Source organism: Petromyzon marinus, chromosome 65 (assembly GCF_048934315.1).
Source record: "Petromyzon marinus isolate PM22_M1 ecotype Great Lakes invasive population chromosome 65, UKy_Petmar_22M1.pri1.0, whole genome shotgun sequence".
NCBI lineage: Eukaryota > Metazoa > Chordata > Hyperoartia > Petromyzontiformes > Petromyzontidae > Petromyzon > Petromyzon marinus.
The window spans coordinates 8,275,494-8,300,675 of NC_133731.1; the positions used below are offsets into that span (position 1 = coordinate 8,275,494).

The following is a 25,182-nucleotide window of genomic DNA, read 5'->3' on the forward strand; positions in this document are numbered from 1 at the left end:
CTCTCACCCGGACCAGGCTCTCACCTGGACCAGGCTCTCACGTGGTCCAGGCTCACACGTGGTCCAGGCTCTCACGTGGTCCAGGCTCTCACCCGGTCCAGGCTCTCACCCGGTCCAGGCTCTCACGTGGTCCAGGCTCACACGTGGTCCAGGCTCACACGTGGTCCAGGCTTTCACCCGGACCAGGCTCTCACGTGGTCCAGGCTCTCACGTGGTCCAGGCTCTCACGTTGTCCAGGCTCTCACCCGGACCAGGCTCTCACCTGGATTAGGCTCTCACCTGGACCAGGATATCACGTGGACCAGGCTCTCACGTGGTCCAGGCGCTCACCTGTTCACGGTGGCACACGACGGACATTGGTTCCTAGCTTCGCGCCTCCGAGTTTTCGATGGAAAATTGCATCAAATTTGCGAAATATGAATCAGTACTTTTTTATTATTTTATGAGCGTTTGAGTTTATTTTTACAATCGTGTGTATGTGCTCGAACAGACATTCTCAAGAATAATGAGGCTAATAATACTGTATATATATTTCCCAAGACATATTTATTCATTTATTTTTTAAAAAGCGCTCAAGGTCAAAAGGTCATCACCACCATCATCACCACCATCACCAAAGACAAAAATCTCCCCGTGTAGCCTTAACAGACTGTTGGGGCAAGTACAGTTAAGCGAGCAGCACCTATGAAGGCCGGCACTGTGGCACACGAGGGGGTGGGTGGCTGGCGCCACGCCCGGCCGCCTTTGTCTCCCCAGTGGCGATGTTTACACATTCGCACCAGGTACTCATTTGAGGGCTGAGTCGACCTAGGGGAGGCCCAGGACCGGTTCAGACAATCGTCACCGATGTTGGCGGCCGTGAGCGGGAAACGGAACCCGGCTTGGCTGGTTTGTGGCCCAGCGTAGCGCTAACCGCTGCACCACCGCTCCCCGCCACCGCCACTACCACCACCACTCACCATCGGCCAGCTTGTTTTTGTGACGTCCAAACTGTTCAGCGCGCGGTCATGCAACCAGCTGGCCTCGCAGGTACGGCGCAGCTCAATCTCCCGTGGAACTGCTTTGTCCACGCGCGAGCGGGCGGTGGTTACGCCTCAAGCAGAATCAAGACGGCGTCTTGGGGATCGTAGTCTCCCAGCCACGGCTGGAGAAATTTGACGCTGGAAAAGTCGAGTCTCCGATCCAGCGCGAGCAAACGGTCGCGCGCAACCCCGGCACGCAACGGGTCGCGTGTGCGGCGAGTCGGTCACGTGTGGATCCGAGTGTAGCAAGAGATGATTTAAAAGAAGATTGACAAGCTCGGCACACAACCCAGTTCATACGAACCGCGTGACAACGCAAGACTCGTGGAAGCTATCTACAACAACGATTGCGTTTGGAGTCTCTTATTGTGATAACGTTTTACACGTAATTATATAAAAATACAAACCCCCTCCCCCCCCCCCCCAGTATAGCCTTCAACAGACTGTAGGGGCAAGTGCTGTTAGCGAGCAGCACCTATGAAGGCCAGCAAGGCACACGAGGGGGTGGGTGGCCAGCACCACGCCCGGCCGCCTTTGTCTCCCCAGTGACGATGTTTACTACACCACACCACACCAAGTAGATCAAACCGAGCAGAGGCCCAGGACCGGTTCACTTTAATGTCACTGTTGTTGGTCGTGAGCGGGAATCGAACTCAGGTGCCTGGGTTTGTAGAACAGCACGTTAACCAACTGCGCCCACCGCTCCCCATCTATATACAAAGGCAAAAGTCCCCCGTGAAAGCATGATTTTGGGGCAAGTGCTATTTACACATTACGTACACACGCACACGCGATTTAACATCGAAGTTTGGGTCAGGCCACGTTCAAGGCTCGCGCGGGGGATGTTTGTCGGGGTTTTTGGCCAATTTTTGTTTTTGTCACGAAGCCTTCCACCACCCGACCTGGCTATAGCTGCCAAGCTGGATAGCAGCTCTCGGAAGCAAATCACAGTGGAGATTAAACGCGATCTACATCATTGGATGCACCGGCGTGAGGATGCGTTACTCCGCTTCAATCGACGCATTGGAGCACCACGCCCGACCGCCTTTGTCTCCCCAGTGGCGATGTTTACAGCCGACCTATCCGAATAAAATAAAAACTTGGGAGAATGTTTGAGTCGGGTCGCGGAGTCAGGGGTCAGACAGTGCCGGGGTCACGGGGTCACCATGGTTTACTTTACCAGGGCGCGCACAATGACCGCCACCCCCAGCCACGGTCTGTCCACTGCTGGATGAACCTAAACCATGAACGAAGTTTTTATTCTTATTTTACCGGGTAAAGGCCCCACTGAGCTGCGGAGTAGCTGTCTTTCAGAAGCGGCCTGGTCATCGCAAACGACGGCTGATCATGATCGTCATCATCACGTGGCACTTTTATAGCGGCAACCAAAAACTCTAAAAGGCGTGACGTGGGTTCTCAATGTGGACGGGGAAAACAACGGGGACAATTCCACGCGACCACGGAGAGAGAGAGAGAGACGCGCAGACTTCAAATATACAGCAGCAGCAGGTGTCAGGGTGGGGATCGAACCCACGCCCTCCTGCATACCAGGCGAGGGAGTCAACATCTCCCAGCCACAGTCCGACGGCCCTTGGGGTGTAACAAATGAGGCTCAAAGAACCAGACTACAGCTCCATGGGGTTCAGTGTGAATGACCGAGGCTCACGGAGCCAGACTGATGCCCGTTTAAGTTCATTCCCGTTCAGTGTTAACGACTCGGGGTCAGGGAGCACCCTGGGTTACATCCCGGGATGAGGACGGCTCTGGAGGGGAGGAGCCAAATATCTGGTAGGGGGGCGGAGCCATGGAGCTCGTGGGCGGAGCCAGGAATGAGGAGGCGGGGCTACTGGATGCTGCCGTAGGTGTGGCTCGCGTCTCCGTTGTCGGTGGGGACTCGCGTGTAGTGGGGCTCGGGGTCCCTCGTGCAGCGCACCACCCTGGGGAGAGGGACACGGAGGGGGGAGATATTGGGAGACACGGGGAGATAGTGGGAGACACGGGGAGATAGTGGGAGACACGGGGAGATAGTGGGAGACACGGGGAGATAGTGGGAGACACGGGGAGATAGTGGGAGACACGGGGAGATAGTGGGAGACACGGGGAGATAGTGGGAGACACGGGGAGATAGTGGGAGACACGGGGAGATAGTGGGAGACACGGGGAGATAGTGGGAGACACGGGGGGGGAGATAGTGGGAGACACGGGGAGATAGTGGGAGACACGGGGGGGGAGATAGTGGGAGACACGGGGGGGTGGGGGGACACGGGGAGACACGGGGAGAGACAACAAGTTACACCCAAGTTTAATTCAGATTGAATCATCTTTACTCCCCAACCCCCCACAACCCCCCACAACTCCCCCCCATCCCACCCCCAACCCCCACCCAGCCCCCCAACCCCCCACCCCCCCCAACCCCCCAACCCCCCACCAACCCCCCCAACCCTCCCTACCCCCCCAACCCCCCCCAACCCTCCCTACCCCCCTCAACCCCCCAACCCCCCCAGCCCCCCCAACCCCCCCCAACCCTCCCTACCCCCCTCACCCCCCCAACCCCCCCCAACCCCCCCCAGCCCCCCCAGCCCCCCCAACCCCCCAACCCCTCCAACCCGCTTGAGAACACAAAGCAGAGTCTCTACTCAGAGTTAGGCCTCGATAAGGTAAAAGGTAAAAACAATGAGCCTACCTTTACCCTACCTTTTACCATTACCCCATACAAATTACCCGATTACAGGGTAATTACTGGGGTACTGCTACACATGAACAAGGTTTATAACAGGTAAATGCTAGGTAGAGTGCTTTATTCATCTATAGAATACTCTCGATTATTCCAATTTTACACGCTTTCTTTAAACTCACTCTGTTGTTGTCGTTGTTGTATCCTCAAATCTTGTAACTCAATTGTAACCCACTTCCCAATGTGGTTTCGACTGCGAACTTGGTATACTTATGTCATACTGATGACAATACTATATTCTATCATTCAAAATAAAATATAAATATTTTTAAACATTATTTTGTATATGTTTCCGCTTGTGTCTAATTGTCCACTGTTAACTGACGTTGGCTGTAAGTGTCCACGGTCCCCTTACGTTGTGGGGAGCTTGGGGCCACTTCCTGGAGTCGAGGAGTTCTTACATTACTAGTAGGGTACATTTACATTAAAACGTGTTTTAAAAAAGTTTTAAAAAATTATTACTTACATTTTGATTTAAAGCTTTCGTGACTGCAGTAATTTATATTCCTAGCTCTTTCGGTAAAGTCACGTTGATGGGAAACAATAAAATAATAAAATATATGTAAAACAATAAAAATTATCACGACGTTTCGACCATAACACAAACGATCGTCATCAGGGGGGTGGAGGTAGGGGGGTGGAGGTAGGGCGGGTGGAGGTAGGGGGGGGTGGAGGTAGGGGGTGGAGGTAGGGGGGGGTGGAGGTAGGGGGGGTGGAGAGAGGGGGGGTGGAGGTAGGGGGGTGGAGGTAGGGGGTGGAGAGAGGGGGGGTGGAGGTAGGGGGGGTGGAGGTAGGGGGGGTGGAGGTAGGTGGGTGGGTGGAGGTAGGGGGGGTGGAGGTAGGGGGAGTGGAGGTAGAGGGGGTGGAGGGAGGGGGGTGGGTGGAGGAAGGGGGGGTGGAGGTAGGGGGGGTGGAGAGAGGGGGGGGGGCTCACCCGACCAGCGCCATAGGAATGAGCATGAAGGCTGCTGCGAGCAGGAAGCTGAAACCGGGGAACCAGGCGACGGTGGCTGTGTAGACGCTGTTGAAGATGAGGGTGGAGACAAGAGCGCTCACCATCTCCACGCACGCCACGGCCGCGAACACCGCCCCTGCAACAGCAGCACAGAACACAAAGATGATCCCCACCTCCGTGTCGCCTTCGACAGTCTGTCGGGCAGTGCCAGATGATCCTCGTAGTAAAAGTAGCTACGTATGTACAGTGAGAGAAAAACAGTATTTGATCCCCTGATGATTTTGTACGTTTGCCCACTGACAAAGAAATTATCAGTCTATAATTTTAATGGTAGGTTTATTTGAACAGTGAGAGACAGAATAACAACAACAAAATCCAGAAAGACGCATGTCAAAAATGTTATAAATTCACTTGCACTTCAATGAGGGAGATAAGTATTTGACCCCTCTGCAAAACATGACTTAGTGCTTGGTGGCAAAACCCTTGTTGGCAATCACAGAGGTCAGACGTTTCATGTAGCTGGCCACCAGGTTTGCACGCATCTCGCTACATGGCAGCAGGTGCTCGTTTGAGACCGAGTCGACCTTGGCGAACCCCGGGACCGGCTCAGACGACTTGATGCGTCACTGGCGTTGGGGAATCGAATCCCGGCTCTCTGTCGGGCTCACGGAGCGTGTCTCGTCGTGGTCGGATTCGAGGTCACGTGCTCGACAGACTCGGCGGACGGTGCAGTGCCAGACGACACGCGGGGATCACGGTCACAGTGAGGCATCGCTCAGCTGTGCGGGGGGGAGGAGAACGCCCGAGAGAGTGCTGTGACGTACACAGGCGCACACGTGCACACGCGCACACACACACACACACACGCGCACACACACACACGCACACACACACACGCGCACACACACACGCATGCACCCACACACACGCACGCATACACGGGGAACACACGCGCACACACGCGCACACACACACACGCGCACACACACACGCACACAGGCGCACACGCGCACACACACACGTGCACACGCGAGCTGGATTCCCATTCATAACCGGGTGTGGGGCCTCACCTTGCTCGCTGGGCTGCACGGCCTTGGACAGCATGGAGCGGATGACGGGCGCCGGCATGACGGTGAACATGAGAGGGATGTTCGCTACGGGGGGGGGGGGGGGGGGCGGGAGCACAGAGACCCATAAACTCACACAGAGACCCATAGACTCACACAGACCCAGACTCACATAGAGATCCATAGACTCACACAGAGACCCAGACTCGCACAGAGACCCATAGACTTGCACAAAGACCCATAGACTCACACAGAGACCCATAGACTCACACAGAGACCCATAGATTCACACGCAGACCCATAGACTCACACAGACCCAGACTCACATAGAGACCCATAAACTCACACAGAGACCCATAGACTCACACAAAGATCCAGACTCACATTGAGACCCATAGACTCACACAGAGACCCAGACTCACATAGAGACCCATAGACTCACACGCAGACCCATAGACTCACACAGGCCCAGACTCACATAGAGACCCATAAACTCACACAGAGACCCATAGACTCACACGCAGACCCAGACTCACGTAGAGACCCATAAACTCACACAGAGACCCATAGACTCACACAGAGACCCAGACTCACATAGAGACCCATAGACTCACACAGAGACCCAGACTCACATAGAGACCCATAGACTCACACGCAGACCCATAGACTCACACAGACCCAGTCTCACATAGAGACCCATAAACTCACACAGAGACCCATAGACTCACACAGAGACCCAGACTCACATAGAGACCCATAGACTCACACAGAGACCCAGACTCACATAGAGACCCATAGACTTACACGCAGACCCATAGACTCACACAAAGACCCAGACTCACATAGATACCCATAAACTCGCACAGAGACCCATAGACTCACACAGAGACCCAGACTCACATAGAGACCCATAGACTCACACGCAGACCCATAGACTCACACAGAGACCCAGACTCACATAGAGACCCATAAACTCACACAGCGACCCATAGACTCACACAGAGACCCAGACTCACATAGAGACCCACAGACTCACACAGAGACCCGTAGACTCACGCAGAGCCCCACAGACTCACACAGAGACCCATAGACTCACACAGAGGCCCATAGACTCACAGAGACCCACATACTCACACAGAGCCCCACAGACTCACACAGAGACCCGTAGATTCACACAGAGACCCGTAGACTCACACAGAGACCCGTAGACTCACACAGAGACCCATGGACTCGCCCAGAGACCCACAGACTCACACAGAGACCCGTAGACTCACACAGAGACCCGTAGACTCACACAGAGAGACCCATAGACTCACACAGAGACCCACAGACTCACACAGAGCCCCACAGACTCACACAGAGACCCACAGACTCACACAGAGCCCCACAGACTCACACAGAGCCCCACAGACTCACACAGAGCCCCACAGACTCACACAGAGCCCCACAGACTCACACGGATACCCACAGCCACACAGAGGCGGCGGGGAGCGCCGTGGCTAGCGCCCGGCGCGCCTCACCAAGGAACATGGCGAGCGAGGTTCTGGCGAACGCCGTGGTGACCATGCCTCCGGCGAACGACGCCATCCCCACGAGGGCGATGGCTCCGTCGGGCACGCGGAAGCGCGACGCCAGCGTCACGCCGAGGAACGAGGTGACGTAGACGCAGCAGAAGAGCGCCTGGCCGTAGCCCACCATGACGGCGCCCCAGCAGAGCGGCGGGCCCTGCTGGTAGAGGGTCAGGAGGCCGGAGCCGCCGAAGAACGCCAGCGCCACCGTGGCGAAGGTGCCGAGCAGCAGCAGCAGGCGCCGCCGCCTCGCCGGGTCGCCGCCGGCGCGGACGAGCAGCACGAAGCCCTGCACGGTCTCGCGGGCGTAGTCGCCCACGGTCTTGGGGCGCCCCTGCTGCTGCTGCCGCTGCTGCCCCTGCTGCCCCTGCTGCTGCCCCTGCTGATGGCGGTCGCCGGGAGCGTGCTGGGGATCGGCGAGCAGCGGCGGTCCCCCGCCAGCGCCAACGGTCTCGTGCAGAAAGAAGGCGGCGTAGAAGAGGCACACCACGTCGACGCCCACCTCGAAGTAGAACGGCGCCAGGAGGCCCTTGATGCCCTCGGCCACCTGCGGGGGTTGGGGGGGTGGGGGGGGGGTCGATTACGCGTCGACGCGGAGGCTCCCGCGGAGACGACCGCCAGGAGGACGCGGGCAGAGACCCCCACGCGGACTTGGCCATAGAGGCCAGCTGGAGGAGCTGTCGCCCGCCCGCGTGCGCGTGTGTGTGCGTGTGTGTGTGCGTGCGTGTGTGCGTGTGTGTGCGTGTGTGTGTGCGTGTGCGTGTGTACGTGTGTGGCGACACGGGGCCCCGCGTTACCCTCATGAAGTGTCCCGACGCGAAGGAGGCGCCGATTCCCACGGCTCCCAACGCCATCTCCAGCAGCGCCACGCGCCAGTTGCGGTTCATCTACGAGAGGCGATTCGGGAATTGTGAGCGGCGCGAGACCGGCGCCGAGAGGATTGTCGTCGTGCGCGCGGCGCGACCCGGCGCGCGGTCTCGGCCTCGTCCCGAGCCCTGGGGGCACCCCCTGGGGGCACCCCCTGGGGGCACCCCCTGGGGGCACCCCCGGCAGGAGCCGTCCCTGAAACTCGATCCAATAGCGGTTATGCAACCTCATGTGACTGAAGACTCGCACACACTCGTAGAGGGCTGTACAGGGACTCCTCTAATTATGACCATTTGGCTGACGAACTTTCCGAGATAGAAACAAACGCGGGCCGTATGTCCAGTTGCCTGTTCGGACCGGGAGTCGTAAGTTCAACCGCCACGCAACAGATGGCGGTGGTGGCATCTACATCTGCAGAACGTGAAGAACCAGTGGCATCTACATCTGCAGAAGGTGAAGAACCAGTGGCATCTACATCTGCAGAAGGTGAAGAACCAGTGGCATCTACATGAACAGAACGTGAAGAACCAGTGGCATCTACATCTGCAGAACGTGAAGAACCAGTGGGATCTACATCTGTAGAAGGTGAAGAACCAGTGGCATCTACATCTGCAGAAGGTGAAGAACCAGTGGCATCTACATCTGCAGAATGTGAAGAACCAGTGGCACCTACATCTACAGAACGTGAAGAACCAGTGGCATCTACATCTGTAGAAGGTGAAGAACCAGTGGCATCTACATCTGCAGAACGTGAAGAACCAGTGGCATCTACATCTACAGAACGTGAAGAACCAGTGGCATCTACATCTGCAGAACGTGAAGAACCAGTGGCATCTACATCTGCAGAACGTGAAGAACCAGTGGCATCTACATCTGCAGAACGTGAAGAACCAGTGGCATCTACATCTGCAGAACGTGAAGAACCAGTGGCATCTACATCTGCAGAACGTGAAGAACCAGTGGCATCTACATCTGGAGAACGTGAAGAACCAGTGGCATCTACATCTGCAGAACGTGAAGAACCAGTGGCATCTACATCTGCAGAACGTGAAGAACCAGTGGCATCTACATCTGCAGAACGTGAAGAACCAGTGGCATCTACATCTGCAGAACGTGAAGAACCAGTGGCATCTACATCTGCAGAACGTGAAGAACCAGTGGCATCTACATCTGCAGAACGTGAAGAACCAGTGGCATCTGCATCTGCAGAACGTGAAGAACCAGTGGCATCTGCATCTGCAGAACGTAAAGAACCAGTGGCATCTGCATCTGCAGAACGTGAAGAACCAGTGGCATCTACATCTGGAGAACGTGAAGAACCAGTGGCATCTGCATCTGCAGAACGTGAAGAACCAGTGGCATCTACATCTACAGAAGGTGAAAAACCAGTGGCATCTACATCTGCAGAACGTGAAGAACCAGTGGCATCTGCATCTGCAGAACGTGAAGAACCAGGGGCATCTGCATCTGCAGAACGTGAAGAACCAGTGGCATCTGCATCTGCAGAACGTGAAGAACCAGTGGCATCTACATCTGCAGAACGTGAAGAACCAGTGGCATCTACATCTGGAGAACGTGAAGAACCAGTGGCATCTGCATCTGCAGAACGTGAAGAACCAGTGGCATCTACATCTACAGAAGGTGAAAAACCAGTGGCATCTATATCTGCAGAACGTGAAGAACCAGTGGCATCTACATCTACAGAAGGTGAAGAACCAGTGGCATCTACATCTGCAGAACGTGAAGAACCAGTGGCATCTACATCTGCAGAACGTGAAGAACCAGTGGCATCTGCAGAACGTGAAGAACCAGTGGCATCTGCATCTGCAGAACGTGAAGAACCAGTGGCATCTGCATCTGCAGAACGTAAAGAACCAGTGGCATCTACATCTACAGAATGTGAAGAATGAGTGGCATCTACATCTACAGAACATGAAGAATGAGTGGCATCTACATCTACATAAGATTATACAACTTTTAAAGCAATTCCCCGTGTTTAGTGCACATGCTCTAGAACATCTTTGGAATCGACAGGAGTAAAGTTGGGACTTACGACCAAATCGACGTACGAACAGACCTCTAGAACCAAACTCGTTTGTAAGTGGAGGAGTCGCTGTACTCGGGCTTGAACCACTCTTTTTACGACGCATGATCCGGCTAATCCGTGGCTCGGCTCAGGTTCACAGCTCATAGAAATCCTGAGCCATGGCTGGGACCATTGCTCAGGGGCTGGCTCAAGTTAAGCGTGGCTCTGCCTCGAGCCATGGCTCTCTCGAGCCAGAGGTAACCCTGAGCCAAGCCGTAGAGATGCATTGCAGTTTGGCGCCCTGTTGTGTAGCTTTGAAACACACCCAATTCAGTTCCGCAACTTCGTTTGTCTAAACCACACTTCTGAGAATTTGGATTAATATTGGGGGATCGGGGGGATCGGGGTGGACGGGGCGGGCGGGGCCGGGGGGATCATTCACAACATCGTCACATTGCCGAGCACAAAAAATAAATACAACGTAAAAAATGAAAACGCCCCACCGCGTCCGAGGAGACCGCGACCCAAGCGAGCCGACGGGCGGGCGGTCACCTTGGTGGTCGTGTCGGCCACGTAGGCGAAGCTGATGCCCAGCAGCGTGGTGGTGCCCCCCAGGAAACCGGTGAGGACGTTGGAGACGTAGAGGACCCACAGGGGCAGCTCGAAGTACACGAGCAGGATGAAGATTACGGTGGAGAGGATGTCGCCGAAGAGGGGCAGCATCAGCGCCAAGCGGCGGCCGTGGTTGTCGCTGAGCGCGCCCAGCGCCAGCCCAGCCACCATGATGGGCACGAAGCCCGACAGGGAGAGGTAGAGGTAGAACTGGGACGTCTGCTCCTGCGCTTGCTGCAGGAGCGGCAACGGCAATGGCGAGACGCGAGATCACACCCCTGGGTTACCGAGATGCGAGATCTCACCCCTGGGTTACCGAGATGCGAGATCACACCCCTGGGTTACCGAGATGCGAAATCTCACCCCTGGGTACCGAGATACGAGATCTCACCCCTGGGTACCGAGATACGAGATCACACCCCTGGCTACTGAGATGCGAGATCTCACCCCTGGGTACCGAGATACGAGATCACACCCCTGGGTTACCGAGATGCGAGATCACACCCCTGGGTACCGAGATGCGAAATCTCACCCCTGGGTTACCGAGATACGAGATCACACCCCTGGGTACCGAGATACGAGATCTCACCCCTGGGTACCGAGATACGAGGTCACACCCCTGGGTTACCGAGATACGAGATCACACCCCTGGGTTACCGAGATGCGAAATCTCACCCCTGGGTTACCGAGATACGAGATCACACCCCTGGGTTACCGAGATGCGAAATCTCACCCCTGGGTACCGAGATACGAGGTCACACCCCTGGGTTACCGAGATACGAGATCACACCCCTGGGTTACCGAGATACGAGATCACACCCCTGGGTTACCGAGATGCGAAATCTCACCCCTGGGTTACCGAGATGCGAGGTCACACCCCTGGGTTACCGAGATGCGAGATCACACCCCTGGGTACCGAGATACGAGATCACACCCCTGGGTTACCGAGATACGAGATCACACCCCTGGGTTACCGAGATACGAGATCACACCCCTGGGTTACCGAGATACGAGATCACACCCCTGGGTTACCGAGATGCGAAATCTCACCCCTGGGTACCGAGATACGAGATCACACCCCTGGCTACCGAGATACGAGATCACACCCCTGGGTACCGAGATGCGAGATCTCACCCCTGGGTACCGAGATAAGAGATCACACCCCTGGGTACCGAGATGCGAGATCACACCCCTGGGTACCGAGATAAGAGATCACACCCCTGGGGACCGAGATACGAGATCTCACCCCTGGGTACCGAAATGCGAGATCTCACCCCTGGCTACCGAGATGCGAGATCTCACCCCTGGCTACCGAGATGCGAGATCTCACCCCTGGGTACCGAGATACGAGATCACACCCCTGGGTACCGAGATACGAGATCACACCCCTGGGTTACCGAGATGCGAAATCTCACCCCTGGGTACCGAGATACGAGATCACACCCCTGGCTACCGAGATACGAGATCACACCCCTGGGTACCGAGATGCGAGATCTTACCCCTGGGTACCGGGATAAGAGATCACACCCCTGGGTACCGAGATGCGAGATCACACCCCTGGGTACCGAGATAAGAGATCACACCCCTGGGTACCGAGATACGAGATCTCACCCCTGGGTACCGAAATGCGAAATCTCACCCCTGGCTACCGAGATGCGAGATCTCACCCCTGGCTACCGAGATGCGAGATCTCACCCCTGGGTACCGAGATACGAGATCACACCCCTGGATACCGAGATACGTGATCACACCCCTGGGTTACCGAGATGCGAAATCTCACCCCTGGGTACCGAGATACGAGATCACACCCCTGGCTACCGAGATACGAGATCACACCCCTGGGTACCGAGATGCGAGATCTCACCCCTGGGTACCGAGATAAGAGATCACCCCCCTGGGTACCGAGATGCGAGATCACACCCCTGGGTACCGAGATAAGAGATCACACCCCTGGGTACCGAGATACGAGATCTCACCCCTGGGTACCGAAATGCGAGATCTCACCCCTGGCTACCGAGATGCGAGATCTCACCCCTGGCTACCGAGATGCGAGATCTCACCCCTGGGTACCGAGATACGAGATCACACCCCTGGGTACCGAGATACGAGATCACACCCCTGGCTACTGAGATGCGAGATCTCACCCCTGGGTACCGAGATACGAGATCACACCCCTGGCTACTGAGATACGAGATCACACCCCTGGGTACCGAGATGCGAGATCTCACCCCTGGGTACCGAGATACGAGATCACACCCCTGGGTACCGAGATACGAGATCACACCCTTGGCTACTGAGATGCGAGATCTCACCCCTGGGTACCGAGATACGAGATCACACCCCTGAGTACCGAGATACGAGATCACACCCCTGGGTACCGAGATGCGAAATCTCACCCCTGGGTACCGAGATACGAGATCACACCCCTGGGTTACCGAGATGCGAGATCTCACCCCTGGCTACTGAGATACGAGATCACACCTCTGGGTACCGAGATACGAGATCACACCCCTGGGTACCGAGATACGAGATCTCACCCCTGGGTACCGAGATACGAGATCTCACCCCTGGCTACCGAGATGCGAGATCTCACCCCTGGGTACCGAGATACGAGATCTCACCCCTGGGTACCGAGATACGATATCTCACCCCTGGCTACCGAGATGCGAGATCACACCCCTGGCTACTGAGATAAGAGATCTCACCCCTGGGTACCGAGATACGAGATCACACCCCTGGCTACCGAGATAAGAGATCTCACCCCTGGCTACCGAGATACGAGATCTCACCCCTGGGTACCGAGATACGAGATCACACCCCTGGGTACCGAGATACGAGATCACACCCCTGGGTACCGAGATACGAGATCACACCCCTGGGTACCGAGATACGAGATCACACCCCTGGGTACCGAGATACGAGATCACACCCCTGGGTACCGAGATAAGAGATCTCACCCCTGGGTACCGAGATACGAGATCACACCCCTGGTCTACCGAGATAAGAGATCTCGCCCCTGGGTACCGAGATAAGAGATCTCGCCCCTGGGTACCGAGATAAGAGATCTCACCCCTGGCTACCGAGATAAGAGATCTCACCCCTGGGTGCTGCCACCTTCTACACGGCTGCCACACTGCAGACACGCCACCTCAGCAAGGCGACAAAAGCCGCTTCGTTGAGCTATCACTTGCGGTAGCCGAACGTGAAGAACAATCAATTAATATCTCCCCTGAACATGTCGACATACAGACAACTCCTATGTCTCTTCTGAATGCATCCTCCATCTCCCAAACACTCCTCCTGAATCTCCCAAACACTCCTCCTGAATCTCCCAAACACCACTCCTGAATCTCCCGAAACACTCCTCCTGAATCTCCCAAACACTCCTGAATCTCCTAAACACTCCTCCTGAATCTCCCAAACACTCCTCCTGAATCTCCCAAACACTCCTCCTAAATCTCCCAAACACTCCTCCTGAATCTCCCAAACACTCCTCCTGAATCTCCCAAACACTCCTCCTGAATCTCCCGAAACACTCCTCCTGAATCTCCCAAACACTCCTCCTGAATCTCCCAAACACTATTCCTGAATCTCCCAAACACTCCTCCTGAATCTCTCAAACACTCCTCCTGAATATCCCAAACACTCCTCTTGAATCTCCCAAACACCCCTCCTGAATCTCCCAAACACTCCTCCTGAATCTCCCAAACACTCCTCCTGAATCTCCCGAAACACTCCTCCTGAATCTCCCAAACACTCCTCCTGAATCTCCCAAACACTATTCCTGAATCTCCCAAACACTCCTCCTGAATCTCCCAAACACTCCTCCTGAATCTCCCGAAACACTCCTCCTGAATCTCCCAAACACTCCTCCTGAATCTCCCAAACACTCCTCCTGAATCTCCCAAACACCCCTCCTGAATCTCCCGAAACACTCCTCCTGAATCTCCCAAACACTCCTCCTGAATCTCCCAAACACTCCTCCTGAATCTCCCAAACACTCCTCCTGAATCTCCCGAAACACTCCTCCTGAATCTCCCGAAACACTCCTCCTGAATCTCCCAAACACTCCTCCTGAATCTCCCAAACACTCCTGAATCTCCCAAACACCCCTCCTGAATCTCCCAAACACTCCTCCTGAATCTCCCAAACACTCCTCCTGAATCTCCCAAACACCCGTCCGGAATCTCCCAAACACTCCTCCTGAATCTCCCAAACACCCCTCCTGAATCTCCCAAACACCCCTCCTGAATCTCCCAAACACTCCTCCTGAATCTCCCAAACACCCCTCCTGAATCTCCCAAACACTCCTCCTGAATCTCCCGAAACACTCCTCCTGAATCTCCCAAACACTTCTCCTGAATCTCCCAAACACCCCTCCTGAATCTCCCGAAACACTCCTCCTGAATCTCTCAAACACCCCTCCTGAATCTCCCGAAACATTCCTCCTGAATCTCCCAAACACACCTCCTGAATCTCCCAAACACCCCTCCTGAATCTCCCAAACACTCCTCCTGAATCTCCCAAACACTCCTCCTGAATCTCCCAAACACTCCTCCTGAATCTCCCGAAACACTCCTCCTGAATCTCCCAAACACTCCTCCTGAATCTCCCAAACACTATTCCTGAATCTCCCAAACACTCCTCCTGAATCTCTCAAACACTCCTCCTGAATATCCCAAACACTCCTCTTGAATCTCCCAAACACCCCTCCTGAATCTCCCAAACACTCCTCCTGAATCTCCCAAACACTCCTCCTGAATCTCCCGAAACACTCCTCCTGAATCTCCCAAACACTCCTCCTGAATCTCCCAAACACTATTCCTGAATCTCCCAAACACTCCTCCTGAATCTCTCAAACACTCCTCCTGAATATCCCAAACACTCCTCTTGAATCTCCCAAACACCCCTCCTGAATCTCCCAAACACTCCTCCTGAATCTCCCAAACACTCCTGCTGAATCTCCCGAAACACTCCTCCTGAATCTCCCAAACACTCCTCCTGAATCTCCCAAACACTATTCCTGAATCTCCCAAACACTCCTCCTGAATCTCCCAAACACTCCTCCTGAATCTCCCGAAACACTCCTCCTGAATCTCCCAAACACTCCTCCTGAATCTCCCAAACACTCCTCCTGAATCTCCCAAACACCCCTCCTGAATCTCCCGAAACACTCCTCCTGAATCTCCCAAACACTCCTCATGAATCTCCCAAACACTCCTCCTGAATCTCCCAAACACTCCTCCTGAATCTCCCGAAACACTCCTCCTGAATCTCCCGAAACACTCCTCCTGAATCTCCCAAACACTCCTCCTGAATCTCCCAAACACTCCTGAATCTCCCAAACACCCCTCCTGAATCTCCCAAACACTCCTCCTGAATCTCCCAAACACTCCTCCTGAATCTCCCAAACACCCGTCCGGAATCTCCCAAACACTCCTCCTGAATCTCCCAAACACCCCTCCTGAATCTCCCAAACACCCCTCCTGAATCTCCCAAACACTCCTCCTGAATCTCCCAAACACCCCTCCTGAATCTCCCAAACACTCCTCCTGAATCTCCCGAAACACTCCTCCTGAATCTCCCAAACACTTCTCCTGAATCTCCCAAACACCCCTCCTGAATCTCCCGAAACACTCCTCCTGAATCTCTCAAACACCCCTCCTGAATCTCCCGAAACATTCCTCCTGAATCTCCCAAACACACCTCCTGAATCTCCCAAACACCCCTCCTGAATCTCCCAAACACTCCTCCTGAATCTCCCAAACACTCCTCCTGAATCTCCCAAACACTCCTCCTGAATCTCCCGAAACACTCCTCCTGAATCTCCCAAACACTCCTCCTGAATCTCCCAAACACTATTCCTGAATCTCCCAAACACTCCTCCTGAATCTCTCAAACACTCCTCCTGAATATCCCAAACACTCCTCTTGAATCTCCCAAACACCCCTCCTGAATCTCCCAAACACTCCTCCTGAATCTCCCAAACACTCCTCCTGAATCTCCCAAAACACTCCTCCTGAATCTCCCAAACACTCCTCCTGAATCTCCCAAACACTATTCCTGAATCTCCCAAACACTCCTCCTGAATCTCCCAAACACTCCTCCTGAATCTCCCGAAACACTCCTCCTGAATCTCCCAAACACTCCTCCTGAATCTCCCAAACACTCCTCCTGAATCTCCCAAACACCTCTCCTGAATCTCCCGAAACACTCCTCCTGAATCTCCCAAACACTCCTCCTGAATCTCCCAAACACTCCTCCTGAATCTCCCAAACACTCCTCCTGAATCTCCCGAAACACTCCTCCTGAATCTCCCGAAACACTCCTCCTGAATCTCCCAAACACTCCTCCTGAATCTCCCAAACACTCCTGAATCTCCCAAACACCCCTCCTGAATCTCCCAAACACTCCTCCTGAATCTCCCAAACACTCCTCCTGAATCTCCCAAACACCCGTCCGGAATCTCCCAAACACTCCTCCTGAATCTCCCAAACACCCCTCCTGAATCTCCCAAACACCCCTCCTGAATCTCCCAAACACTCCTCCTGAATCTCCCAAACACCCCTCCTGAATCTCCCAAACACTCCTCCTGAATCTCCCGAAACACTCCTCCTGAATCTCCCAAACACCCCTCCTGAATCTCCCGAAACACTCCTCCTGAATCTCTCAAACACCCCTCCTGAATCTCCCGAAACACTCCTCCTGAATCTCCCAAACACTCCTCCTGAATCTCCCAAACACTCCTCCTGAATCTCCCAAACACTCCTCCTGAATCTCCCGAAACACTCCTCCTGAATCTCCCCCCCCCCACCACATCCTACAGGCCCCTCTTTCACCTCCTCCACCTTGGAGCTGACGTCGGAGGCGTTGAGCCCCGCGCAGTTTTCCTGCGAGCCGTTGGCGGCACCGCCGCCGCTGCTACCGGCGGCGGTGCCGTGCGAGCCGTTCCCGATCTCGTGCAGGATGCGGTTGTAGATGTACACGCTGCTCGGAGGGCCCGACAGGGTCTGGCCGAACAGGTAGATGATGACCAGCGGCTCGACGAAGCGAAGTCGATAGCCCATCGTGGTGAGTGACTCGCACAGCGCACACCTTGGGAGAGGGAGGGAGGGAGGGTGGGCGGGTGGACGTCACGACGATATTACTGGCTCCACAATAAAACATTTTTGGGTTGGATCGCGTAAATATATAAATGTTGTGTCGTTAAACCCGTCACTACCCGACACAGCCAACTAGTAAGGGTTGTCACGTGAACAGAACGTGGCCAATTCGTCACTAGTACAGCACTAGTCTATAGTAGTGTAGTGTATAGTGTAGTGTATAGTGTAGTGTATAGTAGTGTAGTGTATAGTGTAGTGTATAGTAGTGTAGTGTATAGTGTAGTATATTAGTACAGCACTAGTGTATAGTAGTGTAGTGTATAGTGTAGTGTATAGTGTGGTGTATAGTGTAGTGTATAGTAGTGTAGTGTATAGTGTAGTGTATAGTGTAGTGTATAGTAGTGTAGTGTATAGTAGTGTAGTGTATAGTGTAGTGTATAGTGTAGTGTATAGTGTAGTGTATAATAGTGTAGTGTATAGTAGTGTAGTGTATAGTAGTGTAGTGTATAGTGTAGTGTATAGTGTAGTGTATAGTGTAGTGTATAGTGTAGTGTATAGTGTAGTGTATAGTAGTGTAGTGTATAGTGTAGTGTATAGTGTAGTGTATAGTGTAGTGTATAGTGTAGTATATTAGTACAGCACTAACCGGTTGTGTGTTTGAGAGCCAGGCCACAACATTTACGATCTTAGTGCCGTGACGTTTCGCCAGAAATTACAACCGGCTTCATCAGGCCACAGCCAGATGAACACCGGCGTGGATGTGGCGAACGACTCTCAGTGCGCCCTTCTGGTTCATGGTGAGGTCCGTGGTGGCGGTGGCGGGGAGCGGTGGCGCAGCGGTTAGCGCCGCGCCACGGACCCGCCGACCCGGGTTCCGATTCCCGCTCACGGCCACCAACGCCGGTGACGATTATCTGAACCGGTCCTGCGCCTCCCCTAGGTCGACTCGGCCTTAAATGAGTACCCGGTGCGATGGGTAAACATCGCCACCGGCGAGACAAAGGCGGCCGGGCGTGGCGCTGGCCACCCAGCCCCTCGTGTGCCACGGTGCCGGCCTTCGTAGGTGCCGCTACTCGCTAACAGCACTTGCCCCAACAGTCTGTTAGAGGCTACACGTCGGGGGGAATCTTTGTCTTTGCCTTGGCTGGGTGCAGCGAGAGGGGGGAGGGGCCACAGTGGCACGGAGACGTCGCGAGCGGCGTGGGGAGGCCGCCACACGCTGCAAGACATTGCTGGGGGAAGAGAGCAGATGACGATGATGGGGGTGATGGTGATGGGGGGGGGGGGGGTGATGGTGATGGGGGGGTGATGGTGATGGGGGGGGGTGATGGGGGGGGTGATGGTGATGATGGTGATGGGGGGGGTGATGGTGATGATGGTGATGGGGGGGGGTGATGATGGGGGTGATGATGATGATGGAGGTGATGATGATGGGGGTGATGGTGATGGAGGTGATGATGATGGGGGTGATGGTGATGGGGGTGATGGTGATGGGGGGGGGGTGATGATGGGGGTGATGGTGATGGGGGGGGGGGTGATGGTGATGGGGGGGGGGTGATGGTGATGGGGGGGGGTGATGGGGGGGGGGGTGATGGTGATGATGGTGATGGGGGGGGGTGATGGTGATGATGGTGATGGGGGGGGTGATGATGGGGGTGATGATGATGATGGGGGTGACTCTGTCCTAGGGGGCGACTCTGTCCTAGGGTGTGTGGGGGACGACCATGCAGGGCAAGCGGGGGGGGTCTACGGGGGGGGTCTACGGGGGGGTCTACGGGGGGGGCTACAGGGGGGGGCTACAGGGGAGGGCTACAGGGGGGGGGCTACAGGGGGAGGCTACAGGGGGGGTACTACAGGGGGGGCTACAGGGGGGGGGGGCTACAGGGGGGGGCTACAGGGGGGGGGGCTACAGGGGGGGCTACAGGGGGGGGCTACAGGGGGGGGGGCTACAGGGGGGGCTACAGGACATTTGTGAAGAGGCAAAGTGGAGTCACGGGCAGGGCCACGGAGGAGGAGGCTGGACAGCTGCTGGACGAGGCGTGGGAAGAGTGGAAGAGGGGGAGCCCCCCCCACCCCCTCCCTCCCCCCCCACTCCCCCCCACTCCCTCCCTCCCCCCCCACTCCCCCCCCCACTCCCCCCCCCACTCCCCCAGTGGAGGGGCTCGCAGCGAGTGGCACCCGCAGGTGGCCGCGGTCGAGAGAGGAGCGGTGGGAGAGCGGTGGGGTTGGTGTGCGGCGTGAGAGAAACGACCTCGTGGCAGCGAGCAAGCGAGCGAGCGAGAGACGAGAGACGAGGAGGAGGAGGAGCACGACGTGAGTCTGGCCCTGGCTTAGCGGAGTTGGATTGTGGACTGCCCTGCTGCGATTGATCCCTCGGTGGCATTGAAAGTCAAACTACAGCGCGCACAATAAACCCACTGTGCCCTATGCTTCTTCTCAATCTTGATTTGAAGCTTTCGTGACTGCAGGAATCCATAATCTCTTTGGTTCCTTCGCTCAAGTGATCACGTAGTTGTTGTTTTTTTCTTGCTGTGGTTGTCCCACCTGATGACGAATGGCTTGCGTTGCGATCGAAACGTCGTTTTTCTGTTATTATTTTTCCACCTACGTGACTTTACCGAAAGAATCGAAGGGCAAGGACGACTCAACTCTCTTAAAGTTTAAATTTCATCGGCTAAAAGCCCAAACCGAGCTCTGTAGCTCGTTGTGTTCAGTCGGTGAGCGACCGGGCTATGATAGCTCAGCCGAACGGCTTATCATCATCATCATCACGTGGACATTTATTAGCAGCAGCCAAATTCCTGTAAACGCGTGGTAACGTCGATTCTAAACGTGGAGGGGAAATCCGGAGGAGGAACCGGAGACAAATCCACGCAGCGACCACGGGGAGAGAGAGAGACACGCAGACTCCAAATATACAGCAGCAGCAGCAGGCGTCAGGGTCTGGATCGACCACACGACGTCCTGTCTACCAGGCGAGGAAGTTAACATCTCCTTGTGCCAAACTTAAAAAAAAATGTTTAGTGTAGAGTAGTTTATAGTGTAGTGTATAGTGTAGTGTATAGTGTGCAGTGTATAGTGTAGTGTATAGTGTAGTGTGTAGTGTATAGTGTGTAATGTATAGTGTAGTGTATAATGTAGTGTATAGTGTAGTGTGTAGTGTATAGTGTAGTGTATAGTGTAGTGTATAGTGTAGTGTATAGTGTAGTATAGTGTATAGTGTAGTATAGTGTGTAGTGTTTAGTGTAGTGTATAGTGTATTGTATAGTGTAGTGTATAGTAGTGTATAGTGTAGTGTATAGTGTAGTGTATAGTGTAGTGTGTAGTTTAGTGTATAGTGTGGTGTATAGTGTAGTGTATAGTATAGTGTAGTGTATAGTGTAGTGTATAGTGTAGTGCAGGGGTGGGCACATTTTTTGAGTCGCGGGGCCACAATGGGTTCTAAACTTTGACAGAGTGGCCGGGCCAGGAACAGATGGATGGAGTGTTTGTGTGAAGTCATATAAATGACGTGTAAAAATCATTACATGAAAGGATTTGGCCTTTAACAGGTAGCAAAGCATTTACTTGCAAGGCAAAGTGCGCCATCTAATGGGGAAATGGGGGGCATTACAGGAGAAAGGTAAAATTTAACTTAATAATAATAATATTTGGACAAGTTCGACGGGCCGGATTAAAGAGCCGAACGGGCCGTACTTTGCCCATGTCTGGTGTAGTGTATAGTGTAGTGTATAGTGTACTGTAGTGTGTAGTGTATAGTGTAGTGTATAGTGTAGTGTATGGTGTACTATAGTGTGTAGTGTAGTGTATAGTGTAGTGTATAGTGTACTATAGTGTGTAGTGTATAGTGTAGTGTATAGTGTACTATAGTGTGTAGTGTATAGTGTAGTGTATAGTGTACTATAGTGTGTAGTGTATAGTGTAGTGTATAGTGTACTATAGTGTGTAGTGTATAGTGTAGTGTATAGTGTAGTGTTTACTCTATAGGATCTCAAATCGCCGCGCGATGTGGTGACCGCCTTGAGGCTGGCGAGCGGCACGGCGTGATGGCGATGCCTCGCAGCAGACCCCAGCGCGTGGTCTGTCGGCAGGCTGCGGGGTACGCTGTGGACCCCTCGCCCCTCGTCTCGAGAAGACGAGGGGCGAGGCTCTCCCTCTTTGGGCAGTGCTCACTTCGGCAGCAGGGGCGAGACCGCGCAATTGCGCGGCTGCGCCTCTACCGTCGCTTCCTTTGAACCCAAAGTTATATTTGTGTTTTATTCTGCCAGGTAAGGGCCACCGAGACTTGTAAACTCTTTTTTGTCTTCCAGAAGTGACCCGGCCATCACGAATGGGGAAACCCCTGGAGAACAAATCCACGCGACCACGGCGAGAGAGACACGAGGAGAGAGACACGGGAGAGAGAGACACGGGGAGAGAGAGACACGGAGAGAGGGAGAGAGAGAGACACGAAGAGAGAGACACGGGGAGAGAGGGAGAGAGAGAGAGACACGAGGAGAGAGACACGGAGAGAGAGAGACACGGGAGAGAGAGACACGGGAGAGAGAGACACGAGGAGAGAGAGACACGAGGAGAGAGACACGGGAGAGAGACACGGAGAGAGAGACACGGGGAGAGAGAGTCACGGGGAGAGAGAGACACGAGGAGAGAGAGAGACACGGGGGAGAGAGAGACACGGAGAGAGAGAGACACGGGAGAGAGAGACACGAGGAGAGAGAGACACGGAGAGAGAGAGAGAGACGGAGAGAGAGAGACACGGAAAGAGAGAGACACGGAGAGAAGAGACACGGGGAGAGAGAGACACGGGGGGAGAGACACGGAGAGAAGAGACACGAGGAGAGAGAGACACGGGGAGAGAGACACGGGAGAGAGAGACACGGAGAGAGAGACATGGGGAGAGACACGGGGAGAGAGACACGGGGAGAGAGACACGGGGAGAGAGAGACACGGGGAGAGAGACACGTGAGAGAGAGACACGGGAGAGAGAGACACGAGGAGAGAGAGACACGCGGAGAGAGACACGGGAGAGAGACACGGAGAGAGAGGACACGGGGAGAGAGAGTCACGGGGAGAGAGAGACACGGAGAGAGAGAGACAGGGGAGAGAGAGACACGGGGGAGAGACACGGGGCGAGAGAGAAGACACGGGGAGAGAGACACGGGGAGAGAGAGAGACAGAGAGAGACACGGGGAGAGAGAGAGACACATCTTTTTCTCGTTCTGTACACCGCCATCTTCGCCTGAGCACAGGCGAAGATGGCATTGTCAGGGTCTGGATCGAACCCACGACCTCCTGTCTACCTGGCGAGGTAGTCAACATCTCATAGCCACCGTGATGAAGATGAGAGAGAGAGACCGCAAACTTCAAATATACAGCAGCAGGCATTGTCAGGATCAGGATTGAACCCACGACGTCCTGTCTACCAGGCGAGGTAGTCAACATCTCATAGCCACCGTGATGATGATGAGAGAGAGACACCGCAAACTCCAAATATACAGCAGCAGCAACAGGCATTGTCAGGGTCAGGATTGAACCCACGCTCTCTTGAATACCGGGCGAAGCAGTTGCAACGGGTGGAACTATACCAACAACAACTACAACAACAAATACAGCAACTACAACAACAAATACAGCAACTACAACAAGCGCGTGCGGACGTCACGTTTCACGCCCCCCCCGGTCGGGGATTTCCCTGCCACTGTCACCGTCGTCACCAGCGAGGCACCACCCCCCACAACTCTTTGATACATGGCGGTGAAGTATGGTTGGCAAGGGACCCACAGCCAAGAAAATCGACACGCCGTGGGGAGGAATGTTTGAGCTCTTCCGGCAATGGAGAGAGCCCAGGAGCGGGGCCGTGCATTGCTATTGGGGAAGTGCACACAGCTTCCTTAAAATACTAAATATAGTTTTAATACAAATGTGGTATTAAAAAAAACAGAGAGAGACACGGGAGAGAAGAGAGACACGGGAGAGAAGACACGGGGAGAGAGACACGGAGAGAGAGACACGGGGAGAGAGAGAGACACGGGAGAGAGAGACACGGAGAGAGAGAGACACGGGGAGAGAGAGACACGGGGAGAGAGAGACACGGGGAGAGAGAGACACGGGGAGAGAGACACGGGGAGAGAGACACGGGGAGAGAGACACGGGGAGAGAGAGACACGGGGAGAGAGAGACACGGGGAGAGAGAAACGGGGAGAGAGACACGGGGAGAGAGAGACACGGGAAGAGAGACACGGGGAGAGAGACACGGGGAGAGAGAGAAACCCAAACTCCAAATACACAGCAGCAGGGCATCGTCAGGGTCGGGATCGAACTCACGAACCTCTTGCATACCAGGCGAGGTAGTCAACATCTCCTAGCCACCGTGGCGATGCACAAACCTACTTGCCGTGCGAACTGACTTCGTAGGCACTACAGCTCCCAATCTCTGAGAGAGTCACCAACCCCAGATTAAAAGCAGCGCGTTAGGAGAGAGACGCGGAGATGGAGAGCGAAACACGGGGAGAGAGACACGGGGAGACAGAGAGAGAGAGAGACACGGGAGACAGAGAGAGAGAGAGAGACACGGGGAGGCAGAGACACGGAAACAGAGACACGGGGACAGAGACACGGAGAGAGAGACACGGAGACAGAGACACGGAGACAGAGACACGGAGACAGAGACACGGGGAGACAGAGACACGGGGAGACAGAGACACGGGGACAGAGAGACACGGAGACAGAGACACGGAGACAACGGAGACAGAGACACGGGGAGACAGAGAGAGACACGGAGACAGAGACACGGAGACAGAGACACGGGGAGACAGAGAGAGACACGGAGACAGAGACACGGAGACAGAGACACGGAGACACAGAGACACGGGGAGACAGAAACACGGGGACACGGAGACACGGGGACTCACTATTTCTCGACCTCCTTCGCCTCTGGCTCTCTCCAAGGTGCTCCCACTCGGAGTTTATAGACGGGCCGGGAGTGGGGGGCGGGGCTAGGGAGGAAGTGGGGGGGGGTCTCAGATGAGACCGCGCCCAAGTAGCCTCAGCAGTAAGGAAGGCGTCATCAGCCATGATCTCTCCACTGCTCGATGAGGGCCACTCCAAGCCGCCCCCTTTAAGCCATCAACTCGTCTCACTCACTCGTGAGTGAGACGAGTTGTCTCACTCACGAGTTGTCTCACCCACGAGTTGTCTCACTCACGAGTTGTCTCACCCACGAGTTGTC

General features: G+C 54.8%; 1 protein-coding gene across 2 annotated transcripts; it reads right to left on the reverse strand.

Moving 5' to 3' along the window:
* Positions 1–527: 527 nt before the first annotated feature.
* Positions 528–24,970, reverse strand: LOC116956448 (lysosomal proton-coupled steroid conjugate and bile acid symporter SLC46A3-like). Of its 2 annotated transcripts, none has more exons than XM_076054346.1 (8): positions 24,866–24,970; positions 17,700–17,946; positions 10,792–11,085; positions 8,144–8,233; positions 7,299–7,893; positions 5,782–5,865; positions 4,691–4,847; positions 528–2,959 (listed from the first exon to the last, which is right to left on the reverse strand). In XM_076054346.1, the coding sequence occupies exons 2-8, from the start codon at positions 17,916–17,918 to the stop codon at positions 2,866–2,868; spliced, it is 1,533 nt and encodes a 510-aa protein (XP_075910461.1). In that variant the 5' UTR covers positions 17,919–17,946; positions 24,866–24,970; the 3' UTR covers positions 528–2,865. The 2 variants fall into 2 exon arrangements, with proteins under 2 accessions (XP_075910461.1, XP_032833983.2); XM_032978092.2 differs by having other exon boundaries at positions 17,691–17,946.
* Between the last annotated feature and the right edge of the window lie 212 nt (positions 24,971–25,182).